Raw genomic sequence first — 17741 nt, 5'->3', positions numbered from 1 at the left:
ATTCCCACTGGTTTCTCTCCTCTGTGTGCACTTTTTATGTGAAGGGTCCTAATCTTTTCATATCTTGGCCCTTTCTTTGCAGTGGCTAGGGATTTGTCTATGGATACAAACATGCATTTCTCATGCAAGTTATTTACAACCATGTAAGAGCACAGATGAGGTACACTTGCAATTAACACAGTTTGACACCTCACCCAATTATATGCACTGGGTCATAAAGAAATGACAAACTTGCCAGCATTAATCTTCCTTCAGAATCATGATATGGGGCAGAATTCTAGTAATGAAATATCCTTATTATATGGAACTACTTACAGATATTAGCAGTGCCCTTAGGTATAGGCAGATAAGAACCAGGGCTCCACGGTCGGCCCTGGTAATTCTTCTTGCATTTTCCACAGTCTGGGCCAGTTGTGTTATGCTCACATTCACAAAGTAGTCTTTTGTTTTCTTCTTTACAGCCAGTAGCGTGAAGGTTGCACTTACACCTATTATCAAAAGGCAAAAATAAAAAAAGTGGGATATTATTTAAAGGTGAGTTTAAGTTCAGATTAAGTCTTAGTAAAGCATGTCCTATGACAATCATTCTATTTCTGTGTGTTCTGCCCATATCGTTTTAGCATGCTTGACCGGACATCGCTTAAATAGTGTGTTGTAATATCTTCAGCTTCCACAGGTCTAAAAGCAGTAATTTCGCCGAGACTCCAAGATGCTGAATTTTTTCTTGTTTTCACTAATGCAGCTCCACTGAGATCAACTAAATTATTCATAATTTTTACTACAGACAGGTCTATAATCTTGCAAAAACTCAGGAGTTACTCACTACTCCCAGGAACAAAACAAGTCCTCTGCTGATGTCCTTAGAGAATCTGCCCCAAATTAAGGTTGAAATTAGGCCCTGGAAGTCTAAGAAAAGAGACTTCCATTAAATATCCTCTGCAATGCCGCACTTCAATAGAAAGGATGCTCACTATAATGGTGTTTTGCCATTCTTGTTCAGCAAGTACTCCCTTGCTTAGAAAGGAATTTTTTTCTTTCTACTTTAATTTGATATAGTTGTAGTAGCTGAAGGTCTGAGGAGGTATTTTGGTAGGCACATTTATTTTTCCTTAAGAAAGAACACCTAATCAAACCTTGTGACAAAATCATTAGATAAACCATTCTGCATCTGGTCTTAGAACAATTGTATTTTCCTTAAATCTCCCCCTTTCCCTGAAACAAGGACACCTACAGAATGGGAAGCTAGTTTCATAAACAGTAAGGTATTGTCACCCCTTTCCATCTCTTTCCAATAGATGTCAAAATCAGCTAAAATCTGTTTCTGTTTGGGGCTGGAGTGAAAACTAGTATTTAACGACCCTGCCTGTTTGTTTTCCTAATGATTGTGCATCTAGTGATTTAAAGGGTTCTCGTGTGGGCATTTGTCACCTGTTCCATACAGTGACCAATAATGAGAGCAAAACAACACATCGAATGGCCAAGTGCAAATTAGCAGCTGTCAAGCTGACTTCCATTTGGACGGAATATGACCTGAAGCAACTGGCCACATACATATATATCCCCAGGGTAAAACGTGCTTGCAGTTGTCATAAGTGGCTGCTGGAGAAAATCCACAAGAATCTGTAATACAGTAGATGGTGGAGCATTCTCCTCAATGTTACAAATGAGGCAGGTGAAACGGCTGTTATTTGAGCAATGCTCATCCTAAAGAAAAACAGGTTTGGCACCTTTTACGTTGAAATTACCAAAATGTCTGGAATATGCTAGACAAAAGAAAGTGTGATTCATTTTTTTATTGTTTCCAAAATATTGATGCTTAAAGACTGTATGAATTGCAAAGTAAATTTTCAAAGACTAGCCACTGCAGAATTTAAGATGCCTCTATCTGGGTGTGAGTGGATGATATATGCCTACTCATGTAGAGATTGAAGATTTTGGTAAATGGCACTGCTATTGAGACAAGTAATGGGTGGTTTTACTGTCCGCAGGAATATGAAAATGGAAGGCTCCCAAACAGTAGAGATACAATAATGACAAGACCAAGATGTAGAGTCAGAGGAGAAAGAAGCAGGAGAGTCTGTGGAGTCACTAGAATACATGAGAGAGAGAGGAACTGATTTGGTTTGTTTCAGGGGGAGATTTCTGTTTTGTTGGAGGGACTCATCAGTATCAGAGGCAGCAAACTGATCTAGGCAGGAAGAAAAAGCCAGCTGATTCTGACGAAAAGCTCCTAGGGCTCTGAAAGGGTGCTGCAGGCTGCTGGGGGAGCTGAGGTGGGGGAAAATAAATGTAGGTACATCTGCTGATGGGTGTACATGTGCACAGCTCTTCCAGTAAGCACTTGAAAATAAAGAATGGTCGCGTCAGAAAACCTTGTGCAAAGTCTGTCTGCACTTCTTAGATATGCTATACTTGTCCTACGTTCCTGAAGAGACAGACTGACCCTTCCTCAGTTTTGCTTGCACAGTTAAATGTCTTGGGCAGAGTCTGGCCATCTCCATCTCCCTCCGCTTCTACCCATCCTGTCCCATGCCTCTTCACATATATATATATATATCTGTGTGTGTATATATATAATGTATCTATACTAAAACCACATGTATATATTTATATGTATGGAGATGTATATATATATTTACACACTAAGTTCTCACGCATATTGACTTCCTTTTATTTCCCACATTTCCTAACTCCACTGTGATACACCTCTTCATAGGCTGCCTCCTCCTTTTCCTTATTTCCCAGGCAAGAGAGCATGGACAGTACAAAATATCTCTGTTGCCTGATCTGGTGCCCAGTTTTCTAATTTCTTAGGGCAAGATCGCTGCAGAGGAAGTGCCTCTCAGCCTAGAGCTGTGGCATCATGCCATGGTAGCTGTTCTGCAGTCCACATGGCAGGGCCCACGCCGTTGGCAGGGTTTCTGCAGGAGGCATCTTTTGTGATTTTAGCCACCGAGCTCCAAAAGACAAAGTAAACCCAAAGATTTTGGAGGTCTGTGTTTGTACCAAGTACGAGCAGGTTTTCACAAAACCAGCAAAATGTATTTTCTTGTAGTTGGGAAGTAGTTGGGGACCTTCTTTCAAATTTTAAAACCTTGTTAACTGAGATTTAAAAAAATCATTGCTCATATGGGCATTCAGAACACACACACACAAACCAGATACTGTAGGACATCTTAGCCATTTAAGTGTCCTAAATGGAGGAAATGCTAAATGGTTCTTCCTGCCCTAAACCGGTAGAATAATCACAGATTCATTCAATCAGTGCCTCTCTTCAAATTAACTTATTTGGATGTTTTATATGCATTTTTGAAAGCTTTCCCAGAAGAATCTCCCAGAATGCTGCAACCTGCCTTAAACAAAAATTCCAAATAATACCATCTTAAAGAGAATGGAGAGTAAGATTTCTACTCTCTCCAATTAAAAAACCCAACAAAAAAACCCCACCCCAACACTCGCTGCCAACACCCCTCCCCCAAAATAAAAAAGAACAGGGAGAGAGGTGTAGCCTTCCACACGTAAGATTTAAAGTCAATGAGGGAAAACAACAAATTCAATCACTACAAAAAAAAAAAAAAAAGGAAAAAAAAAAGGTCTGATCTAAAACCTTTGTGGGCAAAGAATAGATAGTTAAAACCTAACATTAACAACGAAGCCAAAAAAGAGACGACAATGCTGAATAATCCTAAAACCCCCTAGAATAAGTCAAACTTAGCTGTGCACAATTTTCAAGGAGAAGAAAGTAAGGAACAAATGTGGTCACTGTGGTTTTCTATAAGGCTAGCTAAAGATCAAAGATCAAGGTAAAAAAAGACATTTATATTAAAAATGTCAAATGTAGAGTTAATGAGAGCTAGTTAAAGCGGGCACAAAAAGAAATGTTTAGAAAAAAATAAACCCAGACCACAAAAGGTCAGACAATGTGTGACAAAAAAACATTACCTTTGCCTTCTTAGTGTATAGGCAACATAAAAGTTGGGTTTGGTTCATGATCATTAGTGTTATACAAGTATGAAAAAATATGAAGATTAATGAAATCTGAAGAGATTAAACTGGAGCTGTTGTTGGTGTCAGTAGCTATACACAGGGAGTAAAGGAGCAAGAGCAGAAAAAAGGATTCCGAAATAGAACCGCTGGGGCTCTGATTCTCCTCTCACTGGTACCAATGTTTGCTGAGGTCACTTCACAGATCCCGGAGAGATTAATCATGATTTCCACAGCAAATCAAGGACATAGCTGAATACTGAATGAATGTAAAATGCAGACAGTACTAAAACTGAAAGAGAACAGAAAGCAACTGTGGAAAGCAAACTGAACATAAGTTGGAGGGTACCGGGGCTGGGGAAAAACAAGCCAATGCCAAATTCTGTGTGGTATACGGAGAGGCATTTTTACTGAAACGGGGAAATAATATTTTGTGTACTTCTGGTGTTTCAGGAAGGTTGCACTAGGAACTGGGCAATCTGTCCCAGGGACCTCATCAGAGTGTATGTATGGAGAACCTCAGAGACTTCTGCAAAGAAGAGAAATGCCTGTTTTGCTTGAGGGACAGACTCCTCTGGATTAATGAAAGAGGTAAATGTGCGTAGCCGGGCTGAGAGATGACTAGAGTACAATAAACAACTACTTCTATTTGCGGGATAAGCAGTAAGGAAAATCGAAATATTTAAGATTACAGAAAGAAGACTATTTAGGTAAAAGTATCATCCAGATGGACCATGTAAGAACCACTTTTGTGATGAGATATATTGGACTGTAACAGTGTGAAAACAAAGCAGCAGAGCCTGGACCTCGGGCATTGCAGGTAACTGTGAAGCAGCCAAGCACCACTGATCTGGTAGCTGACGGGCTCCCAGCTGATCACCATCAGGATGTGGACAACAGCTTCCTATGGAAGACTGCTCAAGGTCAGAGTCCTCCATCTGTCTTGTATCTTTTTAAAGGAAGATTCCCTTTCTTTTCTACTCCAGAGGTAAGGAAATATTTTGTTACCTTATGTGAATATCCATGATGATAAATCATTACCGAAAATCCTAGGTACCATTTGTAATTTCTTTAAATGCTTGCTTTGAAAGGCTGTTCCTAGCCGTTCCTGCTTTAAATCTGAGATGATAACAAAACACTTAATTAGATTTACATACAAAAATTTTAAACACAAAATTTTGTATAGCCCTTGTAGATGCTTCCATTAGAAGAATGTGGTCACTTTGGCTGCATGTGTAAGAACAGAGAAGTTCTGAAAACCTAAAAAACTGCTTCCACATCCTCTGTACTGAGTTCCAGGTGACAATTTTTCATGCCTATATGGCTTCTTGAAATCGAAAGAAAAAAGTCAAAGTGCTTCACAAGGTATTATGTACACATGCCCAGAAATGCAATTACTGGGCAGCAGCTGTTTGGCACGTCAAGTGGGTTTGCATGTATACTGAGAAGGGATGATTGAGGGAGCTGTAATAAGTAGAGCAGGTTTGAGAGTACAGGTTAAGGTATGGCAAATGTAAGAGGATGTATGCTGCAGCCTTTGCACTACACCAGCAAACAGCCTAAGGGCAAAATCCCATGTAGGGATAAAGCAAATGTTAAGGGCAAAGTGCAGTTCCGAGATAACAGTATATGCTCACCGTAAATGGCACCACAGAGGTCTAATGCTTTGTATGTCTTTACAAAGAAAGTCTGAAGTCTGTGATTATAAATATCAACAACTCCACGAGCATTTAGGTTACGTACAGGGAGATGCAGGCCTTGGAACAGCTTTCTGCCTGCAGAGAACAGCTGTCTGCCTGTTATAGCTGGTGACAGTTTTCCGAACTTTTTGTTGCTGATCATTGTGGGAACGGCTCTGCCAGCGCTGAGCTTGTGGAAGTGAACACTTGTGTCACCCCAACACTTGTCCGCATTTGGAAACTTCCGTCCTGATGTTCCCACAGCTCAGCTGATATCCATCTTCCCAGTGCAACCTGCCAGGACTCTTCCTGCTAAGCAGCCTGGTTACAGCACACGCAAGAACACATTTCCCTCCAATGTGCAAATTCAATTTTGAATCGCTGGAGATTGATATTGCTGTCCAACGCTATAAACTCTAATTGTGTGGGAGAACGAATTTGTTTTTCTGACCACTCATCTTTGACAGACTCATTATTTTGTCATAAAGCAACTGAGCCGACATCCTTGGCAGCTGCGCGAGGCGCAGGGAGCGCTCCGGCACGCTGAAGGAGCAGTGCTGCCGTAGGGGGAGCGGGAGCCCCCCCCACGCTGCGTTCCTCGCAGACTATTTACATACAGACAACTGACATTAAAACGCTGTAAATATCACTAAGGTAATTGTTAATAGCGTGCTGATGCTCTTGCGTGCGAGTGCCAACCAACAGACTGGGGGGCACATGAGGGGATCATTTACGTTGAAGAGATGGTTCATAAGACAGACAGACAAGAGAAGCTCCTTGATACATTTTTAACGACTAGCCATATGTTCCCTGCTCAAATACATCTTTGGATCATTCTAGGTCATCACCAAAGTTTAGAAACTTAAAACCAACTTGTAAGCCCCCCTGCACAGACTCTTTGCTTTCACACGCCGGGAGTCAGTGCTCTGCTCCCAGGTAAGCAAAGCCTGAACTTGCAGAGGAGTTGGTGTGTTTGCTCTTCGCATTACTGCCCACACAACGTGGTGCACATACAACACAAAATACCATCCCTGCACAGTTTTAATTAGGCATTTTAAAATGCTGTTAGCAATGTTAGGAGCCTTAGTCAGCTCTCCAGTGCTAGCAACTGCTTCTAGCACCTTGTTACAGTTGTCCTAAAGGACTTGGCTGTGTTCAGCGTGACATCAAACGTGTTAAGGCTGTCACCTACGTTACGGCTCTCAAGCTTACTAATGACCTTGAGGCAGCTCCACCAGTGAGATCTAGTTTTCTAATATAATGTAGACAAAGATGAAAATTCCACATTGCAAATACATTTTAAGTGATACCTCAGCCATGCAGGAAGAAGAGATTGTAGGTTGAGAAACTGAAAATATAAGCACCTTTAAAACATACCATGAAATCTTTGGGATAAAACCAGCTCTGGTTCTGAATCGCTCATTTTTGAGGTGTAACTTTCTTCTTTTTTCTTTTTTCCTTTTTTTTTTTTTTTTTGACACTTTATGAGACAAAGTCATTATAACTTGAGAAACTGTACAGGTAAGTGACAGAACTCTCACACCTTTGCATGTACAAGGTGTGAACATCACAAAAATATTTAGATAAGTCTGGTTTTCCTTTAAATTTCTCTCACAAGTGGAACATCTTTTCATAGAGGCTCACAGTCTCGGAAACATCACGTCTGCTGAATATTATTATTCATTATATCATAGGATTTTTTCCACATCATGTCAAAAAAACAAAGCATGCTGGTCCTTATCCTAATTTCCAAAGCGTAATAGATGTCTACACAGCTTTGCTATCGAAGATTTTGTGGGGATGAAAACAAGTAAAAAGGACACTGTTGTGAAGAAACAAAATGATTGCTGGCCAATTTATTTCTGCAAGGATGGAACAGACAGCGAGAACACACACATAAAAGAGGTAACAAGATAATTACTGCAATCTAGGCTACCAGTGCTCACTGCAGGGACTATCTGTCTGAAGAAGTTCTGAGCTAAAAGGGTCAAAAAAACTAAGGACAGCTGGCAATCAAAAAATGGCATGGGTTGCTGGCTGCAAGTAGGTCTGCTGAACAAATGTTCCAGCTCATGTGAAGCAGAAAAGTAAGTTCTGGTTATTATTCAGTATTTTTTGAGCCATATGAATGTCTTGAATCCATGTCGCTGTATGGATTCCAAGTCCAAAAAGGCACTACATCTTTTTTCTGGAAGTTATGAATAAGACCCCTGTGGTCTGCCGGTAAAATGTAGCTACTGTAGTGAGAGTAATGAAATGTGAGTTCATTCTTTCATTTATTTATTTCTGGAAATGCATTTGGTCACCAGTCTTTCTCCCTGTCCCTTCCCCTGATTTTATCTAATACATCATAATCTCCCACTGAAAAAAAGAAAGAATAAACTCCTTTGTGGAATGGGGCTACATCAATAATGAAGGATAAAAAAAAAATTCAATAATAACAAATATAACTTTGTATAGGTAGATATATTATTCTTTCATTTGCAAAGCAAGGACTAATGTTGGATCAGGTTTTTAAGCTTCTTAAATCTGTAAGTAGCTTTGTGGCTAGAAAAGAAGTTTAACCTGCGCTCAGTAATCCTGCTGCACCTTAGTACCTTGGAATCCAGAGATTTACAGAAGCCTCTTCAACTTTATTCTTTACTGTTTAGTTTTCACTGCTAAATTTGGGAGGAAATTGAATTAGATTCCCACAGGCAGTATGGAAAATTGGGGAAAATAGCTTCTTATTCTCCTTCAGCTGAATATAATCTATCTAGTGGGGAACAGCAAAACTCAGGCACAGTGAGCATGTTTGCCTTGCTTTGCTTTCTCAGTGGCCTACTTCCAAGCAGTTTGGAGAGCTTGAAATTAAAGAAGAAAATAAAGTCCAAAAGGGCAGCATAATTCCCTTTGCAATGGAAGTAGGGACTTCCCAAGCCTCACAGAAAGCGTGCAGGGCACGGAACTGCTGCTGTTTGCACTAAGCCAGCCCAACAATAAGAGTATACAAGCGCTAAATTTAAATAAAAAAATGTTTATAACATCTATTGTGTTCACACACTAGCACGCATTTCTACATATTCTGATTATTTAAATGGGAGCTACTGTCAAGTTACATGCTGGTCAATATGAACAAGAACTGCAGGATCACTACTGATCGATTTACGTCTCAATCTGTATTTGATTAGTGTGCTGTCTGACAGATCCATACTGTCTTCCTTCTGAAGCCAAGTGTTCGTGAGGCAAATCCTTTCGGCTTTGCTGCTCCTTGCCCCCTGCCCCTTTCAAAGGGTGGGCCACGAGCAACCTTACCTTGCCAAATAAACTGCAAATGTTTCTGAAATGCAGTAGTTCAATAGATGACATCCTTTTGAACAAACAGAGGCAACCAAAATGTTTACAGGCTAGATCAGCAACACTCGGAACTCAAACATAGAAAGGAGGAGGCAGTAACCTACTAAACCTCTTACCAACACCTCATTTAAGCACTTGAAACTGTTCTCATTTTTTGGCTAGATAAAAAAATTTACAGACCAACAGATATGAAAATATTCAGACTTACTTCAGTCTCTTAGGTCCAAAGTCTAAAAACAATCCAATGATGCTTATGCCTAGTAGAACAGAATGGCTAATTCTAAGTCAGAGTAATTTCAGTTTACCACATTAAAAAAACCCACAACTTCCTTAATATTAAATACTTAAGATACACCTAGCCAAGTAGAATGGCCAAATACTTCTAATTTTAGTTTTGTATTCTTTAAGTGTTAAAGCTGAAATAAATGCTTGAAAATATAGCTGCTGTTAGCTGCTGTAGAGAGCTAACTTCCATCTCCTTCCCAAATATTCATTTTTGCTTTTTCTTCAGAGATATTAGTTTTCATGGAAATGTGTCAATACAGAGAGTGCCTATAAAATCTGCTGGAGTTTGCCAGCAGCATGTTCTGCAAATAATTTCACCCATGAACACGGTTTGCCAGATTCTTAGCTGATGTAAATCCATCTGGCTGCAGTAGAATCAATGAATTTATGTTAGTTCACACTGTCTGAAACGTGGTCTGATTTGTTTCCAGCTTTCATTCATATTATCCTAGGCTTGGTGGCTGTATTTTTAGGTAATGGCAGATAATCTTTTTATCGTTTTGAATGACAGGCCCAAGACTTTGAACAAGCATGGGATGGAAACTGGGAGTCAGTGGAGGCTAAGGAGCCCAGGCGTGATGTGCTTTTAGGGACACGACTGCTGAGAAGGTAGGATGCTGGTATTTTACATCGTTTCCATGCATCTATTTTGCTCTGGTCTTTAACTTCAGAAATAGGAAGCTCTTCTCATCTACATGACAAATGCTGAAAGGGAACCATAGCAGTCATGTCTCTCCCAGAGAGGAAGCAAAGTCTCTTGCTAAGATGGAGATCAATAACGACAATTTCTTCCAGTGCTACCAGCTGATCATTTAACACTAGGGATTGTTTTGGTAGGTTCACAGACTACCACTGAAGAACGGAAAAAAAAAGCAGCAGACGTAAGCTTTAAGTACATCAGTGTTACAATCAGGTTTTCTTTCTCCTTCTCTCCCACTTGGAAATTTCCTTCTTTCTCACTGGATTCCCTTTGACCTCACTGACTACGTTGCTGTACTTCATGCGGCAATCAATGTCTTGATACATAGGTGGGATGAGATGGCAGAGTGGGAAGCACACCTGTTGCAGAGGTACCCAGCTTCGGCGGTCTGAGTTGCCGTGTTGTATCGTATGTGTTCTAATTGGTTTGTTCTAAATGCCAAGAAAAACTAGGAGATGTTAAAAAACCTGAATGTCCTCAGCTGCCCATACTGTTATGCATCAGAGAGAGAAGGGCTACTGGGACAAAAAAATGCAGTTCTCTCTCCACCAGCTGGAATAGTGCAATATGCTTGGCAGTACCCTGTCATTATCTGTTGATGGTGCAAAACAATTAAGGAGCATGCTGGCTGAGATTTGACTACTCCTCATTGCCATCCGGATACTAAGGAAGCACAGCTTCTGTTATGTTTAAATTTTTGCTGCTGTCCAGTGTCCTGCTCAGTCAGCCTTAGTTTGCCATTCACCTGCTGGGCAGTAAGTCATTACCAGGTCAATACGCACCAACAGACACCCTACAGCACACCTTCTCTTTTAATCACTGTAATACCACCAGGCAGAATTTAACCGCTGTATCACAGCAGTTGTAAAAGTCTGTACCACAACCTGCTAGATCATTAAGAACGTGATATACAAACCTCAGATGAGAGGCGCAGCAATATATCACTGCGAAGGTTTATAGCTTGCGAATTTAAAAAGGAAAGTTAAAAAGTTTAGGAGACACTGTTTCTTCTCTTTTCTCCTGATACAAACCTCAACATTAGATCTGAAATTCCTGGCACTGCATTAATGCGCATTACCACTTTTAAGTTTATTGAGAGACCAATTTTTCTGAGTTTAATTTAATTAATACCAGTTTTACATCTGCTCAGTAGCAATCCCAAGAAAGCTGCTCTAATATGCTAGTGATTACACCAAACTTCCTGCCTTTATTTGTAAGTAGTATTTCACAGTATCAGCTGCCAGCTGGTACCCTGAATTCTTCTTCCCAGCACAACACTGAAAAGGAACAATTTGTTGTGTGGGAGGTCTAAAATTGTGGTCATTAAATTACCATCCAAGTGGACATGCTTACAATACCATTCAAAAATGTTACTTAACTCTCTGCAATGGGAGAAATTTTATTCTCACATGCAGTGACACCCCAAGTAAGCTGTTAAAATTTGTGTCCACAATTAATGTTGCACAGACCTGGTCAAAGCAGAAATATCTTTACTTTAACTTAGACAAAGACTCAGGGTGTAGCGCCTATTGCGTCACAGTAGGGAATAAGGTATTTTCATGAGCCATTGTCAGAGAAGCAGCCTTTCTGCCACACAAGAAACAAGCAAGGTTAATTTCATACTGATTTAGGTAACTTTTTGAGGACTATAATAGAGAAAAGCAGCATAAAAATATCCATGGTGCACACAGAATTCGACACCAGGGAAACCAGTTCTGTGAAGCAGTACATCTGCTGCTCTTTTCAAAAGATCTTAAAGCATTTCTGTTTAAGAGACCTCCTGTGGACTCATTTAAAGGCTGGAATGTGCCCCTAGTAGTTACTGCTGCAGGGACACTGTATATGGAAGAGCAGGGTATGGGCTGCAGTGGGTTACCTCTGAGGGAGAGAAAATATGCCTTGTGCTACTCTGAGCAATGCTCCTGGCGGGAGCAGTCGATGTAAGCCCTAAGTCTGGGCAGGGGCACCCCACCACTGTCATCACTGGGTGTCCCTTCGCATAGGGTGAGGGCTGGCCACCATGCGGCTACGGCAGCCAGTAGGGCAAGATCCCTGCCCAGGGGCACAAAAGAGATGCAGAACGGCCCACCCCACATATGCTTACTCTCGGACACCATGCTTCACTTGAAAAAGTGAGACCTCTCTGATGGCTTGAATGCAACAGATAGCTTGGTCCTGTTCCTACTGCAGTCAGTAGCAGGGAAGCCCTTCTGTGGCTCCTGGCATCATGATTTAGTGAGGAACCTTCTCCCCTGCACATTCTCTGACAGGCACCTGCTGCAACCAGCTCTGCTTTTAAGCCCTTTTGTTAAGTTTATGTCTGCAGTTGAGAGTATTTTACAAATCAAACAAAGCCCTGAGGAAACTTCCACCCCACCTTCCAAACAAACACAGAGGCCAGGGAAAGATTTGTTTCCAAGAAAGAAATGAGTCATAACTCAGAGAAAATGCAAATGCAAAGCAGAATCACTTATGGAGGTTGGCTAACCCTGTCAGAGCAGCTGGTTCTACCTAACTCATGGTGGCTCTGACAGGCCACCTGGCTGGGCAGGCTCCGGCAGCAACAGGAGCCACGCAGGATGCGCCAGGGAAGCAGAGTCAGAGCCAGGGGCAGGAGATGGCAGGAAAGCTTTGGGCAGTTGATCAGGAGACCCCACTTATCTCTTCTAAAAGTGCCAGAGTTTTCTCCAAAGAGAAAAGGAATATTGAGCACATCCTTGGGGTTTTTTGCTATGTATTTTGGCTACCCTTTGCTGCAGGTGTACCACCAGTACACACAACCCGCAATCGAGCACACGTAAAGAACTAAGGCTGAGTTTTCGTTCCAGTCAAGTTCTGTTAATAGATAGTTCCACACAACCTAACGGACCCTGAAAAGCCCAGGTCTTATGTGCTTTAAAAAGACATGTACTTCAATATCTGATTTTCTTTCTTTTATCTGTCACGTTTTATAGGGAAGTGTAGGGGAAAGGTAAAGAATTGTTGATAAAAGCACAATTTATTTCTCAGTATCACCCTGAGATGGCTAGGCGCTGACTGAACATGCAGGAAAACCACTGGGCTAAGCAAGGGCGTAACAGGTATGTCATTCAGGTTGTTCTTCTGTGAGACAAGAAAACTTTTGGCATATGATTTAGTGGCCTGTCCTCTTGGTAGATACTATTAAATGATAAATATGTAAAATATTTTTGAATTGTGAAGACACAGCCTAGCCCAAACCTAACACTGAGAACTAGCTTAATATTCCTTTTTGCAGGCTGACATCTTGCTCCTTGCTCCTCATCCACACAGAAGCCACCGCCCAGGAATCGTTACTGCAGCTGCTCTGAAGGGCACCTTTTTACACAGGTAAAGTGTGTCCTGCTGTTCCCTCCCAGCGTTTTGCTGTTCTGCTGGTTACTGCTGATATTACTTCTAGGTGTTACTTGAATTTGAGGACTCTGAATCACATCTCTCCCTCTGCGGCGTTGCTGTCATTACCAGAGAGGAAGAAGCAGCGGGCAGGATGCTGCCAGCGCCAGCGTCCCAGCCACTGCCTGCACCGGGTCCTGACGTGCCTCTGCGTGATGCTGCTCGCAAGGGCTAAGGAGAACGTGCGTCCTACGAGGGCAGGTTAATTGATCTCTTTCTGAAAAATCATGACGCTGAACTTTAAGGACAATTGTAAGGCATGAGGCAGCTGTATTCTTTTCTGGAGTGTGTTGCAATGTATGCATGATTAAACTATCAAAGTTGAGGGTGCATAATGAACAGTTCAGAGCAAACAAAGCTGACTAAATATTTCAAAAGTGGCTTTGTTCTGGTGTTTTCTTGTGTTTTAGCATGGTTGATTTTCAAAATGCTTAGGCTTCACAGATCTAACTAAAAAACTTGGGAATTGTCTGCTTCTTATTACCAAAACAGGCACTCAACATCTGCTTTAAAATATGTAATCTTTCTCTTTTTTTCCTTTTTCTCTTTTAGTTTTTATCTTGATTGGAGGTCATAATTTGAAAGTGAAAAGTGAAAAATCTGAATAGAACATTTCTTATTGTTTATCATGCTAGCCTCTATTTTTTAACTTTTAAATTCCATACAATATCAGCTCCTTGTCACAGAGTAATTCCCTCTGGAATGATTATGATAAGAACTGTTTGCCAGTAGAGCTGTGCGAATAATTGATTTTTCAGTTCACTGACTGAACTGAAAAAAACCCTGGGGGGTGGGGGGAAATAATTTGTGTCAAATGAAATGTGTAGTTTTATTTTCAGGTTTCAAATCCCTTTTTTGAAATTATTTTGGACAATTTTTTGAACAAAAATATTTCCAAAGGAAAAATCATGCCTTTTTTGAGTTTTCAAAAAAAATTAGTCAAAGTATTTATTAATGTGGGTTGAATTCTGAAGATACTTTTAGCTATCCCTGACAGAAGTTTCTTCTGTGAATAATGTATAGTTCAAAAATACTAATCCTTGCTCCTGCTGAAGAAAACTAGATGAAAAGTGAGAAGTTTGTGTCTGTGCATAACATTTGAAGTATGCCAAAAGCAACTTAGCATCCTATAGCTAAATTACTGGGAAAAAAGCTATTGGGTCATCTTATCACTAGCCCTGTTGGTATAACTACATAGCACAAAGAAATTATTTGCTGAGACTAATTTTAAAAAGTTCAGGAAATAAAGTTCTAACTATCTTTTAAAGCTCGAAAAAATTCTTTCTCCTACTGTATTTCAGTTGCTGACTTTGTGTAGAGAAAGCTTTTTTGCTTTTTCAAAAATACTACATGACTACTGTTTAATTATATACACTACTTACTGTTTTCTTGAAGCCATTAAACTGGCTAGATTCTGCAAACATTTTACTGTTTTATTAAAGTCAGTGGAATTATACAAAGGTGGGAAAATTACAAATGCTCTTTAGTATTAGAAAGCTTGAGATAGATGATACTATGGGTCAAATTTACTGCCTTTTTACCAATGAAAGATCTGAACATAGCAAATTGATAGATGGTCTATGGGTATGACTCCTAATGGTCTTCTCAGAGGTGGGTGGCCAGAGCTAGGCAGTCCTATTCACTTACCAGATGCCGCTGGAAAGGAGCTCTTAGATTTCAGATGGGGAAGGGGAGACCTGGCTTCTGGCATGGCCTTGGAGCAGCAAGCAGGAGACACAGATGGACCTGCACGTATGTCTGCTCATCGCAGTGCCACCAACGCTGACTGGTTTTCTCCCAGTGCTGAAACAGGTCTGCCACTGGGTTTAATACTTGCCCTAGCCCCAAACTCACATGACATGGGACAAGAGACTTTGTGTACATCTCTCTCTGAAACGACGCTGATGATACTGCTTTGATACTATTCTATAAGTTTAAGTGACTGGTAGTTTCACAGCAAAGTCTTAAGATTCTGACCCTAATGTCAGACTCAAATAAAATAGTGATCGCTTTTGGCCTTCACATGCACTGAAACATTTATTATTCACGTTAGTTTTTAACAAATATTGGGTACATCAAAGAATGGTTAGACAGGAGCTAGAGCTGAGTTGCACTGTCCTCTGAGGAGTCAGGAACATTTTTTGTTGTCTATGAAAATAGATATGGTAGGAGGTTGAATTTGATCCAGTAACTATAATATTCTATGTACCAGAAGAACTAAACAACTTCATTTATATTTCAAATGTTTCAAATCAATACTTCCCTTCACATTCTTCAACCCCCACCAGGAAACTCTTATAACTGAAAAGTTAAGGAATAGACTGCAAGTTATGAATAATATAAGGCTGTCATGGGGGAAAAGAAATTATGAAATACTGCTGATAAAACCAATCAGTATATGTTTATACTAAAGAACAAACCTTTGCAATTTCATCTTGCACAACGTAGCTTTTAAACTCCTATACAAACTTTGCTGTTTTCCCTGAAATGTCAAGCAGGCTTCCTCAGCCTCAAACTCCAATGGAAAATGCACAGGCTGTTTCTGTTCTCAAAGAATGTTTGAGCTAATCTGGAAGTAAAATGTATGCATATATACATATATATATATAAAATAAATATATCACAAAGCTCTGTGAACAATACTAGAGAACTAATAGATGCAGGTAAAGAAAGAACCCAGATTTGGGAAGGAATCCCCGTCATTACTGCGGGCATGCCTAGCCCCATCTACTTCTCAAGCAGCAGCACGTTACAAGGAATAGATCTAGCAGGATCGGACAGGATCCTGTTCAGGGCATAGACAGCCAGATGGTGAAGGACACCTTCCTTGCACTAAAGCATTCTTCAGGGCAGGGACTTGAGGAGACTGCTGTTCAAAATGAATTGGTTTTTTGTTTGCACACTGCCATCCATTGAAAAGAAGAGGGATTTGCCCTGAAGATCTGACTGGTAGGAAGAGACGAGGTGCCCTGAGAGGATCCTAACAAGAACTCTTACATGACATAGACCTTTATCATTAATGAACTTGGGCATAATTATCAGAAACCTCCTGAATTATATAAACAAAAAATCAAGAAAACAATAATGTCTACTTTTTTGAAATATTTTCAAAAGTAATGCTTCTGGGGATAAAGGAGTTCATGTCTGTTATGTTTCAGTGCTGTGTTCTCTCTCAGACAGTGGCAGAGCTGCAGAGGAGAGAGTTCCACTGGGACTTAGGATGGTGCCCACAGCCGTCATGACCTCCTGTCCCCACCATTACTGCTCATTGTCCTTCCTCATCTGTTCTCATGTCCTGCTCAGCATCTCCCCTCTTTATCTTCCCAAGCCAGGAGGGGAGCATCACACAGGACTCGGAAGTGGCCCCAGATCTTGTTAAAGCTGTTCTCTGCTTTCATGTTGGGCAGAAAACCTCAGGACAGGAAAAGGGCAGAACTTTGTGGATTTTCGGCTATATACAGATTTATCATGATATATGGCAAATTGACTGAACCAAATGACTTAGTGGCCATATAATCGTATCACAAAGGGAACAAGCTTCTGGCACCTGTCCAAGCTTCTTGTAACAGAAGTAGAATGTAACTTTCAGAATACAAAATTTCTATTCCTTCCCCCCCCCACCCGCCACAACCCACAAATCACTTTTCTGTTTTGTCTGTTTTACCTCTTCATGATAATCTCTGGGTTTTCAGCTGCTGACCTACCTCTGAAGATAAAAAAAAATGATAAAATAAGGGAAAATAGCCTTACTCTGTAACAGACTTCTCCCGAGGTGCAGGCACTGCAAACTGCAAACCCCAGTAACACCAGTGACAAGACACTGGCCCTCTCTCAGTGGTGTTGGCACCTGCTCCCGCAGCTGCGGGGCAGGACAAGCGCCCGGGGCTGCTGCCTACAGCTCTCCTAGGATGAAGTCTCCGCTGTGCCTCGCAGGAGTTCTTTCCCTTTCCTGTTTGCCTAATGTAGTTACAGCAGCTGAATTTTCAAACCTGGTTTCTTTTAAAACGTGCTAAGCTTATGAGGATATAAAAAAGCATGCATTTCTTGTGTTAGGAACTAGGGGGAAGCTCCTGCATACATGGCATTGAGACTGCACTTTATGTTCTATTAATTGTGTTTGCATTGCAACAGTATTTGCCCAACAGTCCAAAAGGCCTCTCTCCTGTTACAGCACATACTCAGCTCATTTTAAACTGCAGAAACTTTTCTCGGGGAGTAAGCTCTTCTTTTGGTGGTCGTAATATGTGCGAGAGATTTTCCAAAAGCCCTGGAATAATAAAACACAGTAAAAATTTACAACCCCCCCAATTTTTCCAAGAGCCAGCACTAATCCACGTGTAGGTTGT

At 40.8% G+C, this 17741-nt stretch overlaps 1 protein-coding gene and 1 long non-coding RNA gene across 6 annotated transcripts in view; one reads left to right on the top strand and one right to left on the bottom strand.

The window, feature by feature from the left end:
- NTNG1 (netrin G1) overlaps nt 1–17741 on the bottom strand; it is a 158779-nt gene that overhangs the window by 60863 nt on the left and 80175 nt on the right. For all 5 annotated transcript variants that reach the window (XM_037403775.1, XM_037403771.1, XM_037403773.1 and 2 more), the window contains exon 4: nt 316–488. In XM_037403775.1, coding sequence (XP_037259672.1) covers nt 316–488 — 173 coding nt within the window. The remainder of the gene's footprint in view (nt 1–315; nt 489–17741) is intronic.
- LOC119155300 lies at nt 459–14871 on the top strand. Its single transcript, XR_005106675.1, has 5 exons — nt 459–534; nt 4438–7568; nt 9796–9893; nt 13241–13332; nt 13403–14871. It is a non-coding gene; the product is annotated as an uncharacterized LOC119155300 (long non-coding RNA).

The sequence above is a fragment of the Falco rusticolus genome, chromosome 11 (genome assembly GCF_015220075.1).
Source record: "Falco rusticolus isolate bFalRus1 chromosome 11, bFalRus1.pri, whole genome shotgun sequence".
NCBI lineage: Eukaryota > Metazoa > Chordata > Aves > Falconiformes > Falconidae > Falco > Falco rusticolus.
Note: the sequence above shows the minus strand (reverse complement) of the source record. Positions and strands in the feature narration are given on the sequence as shown.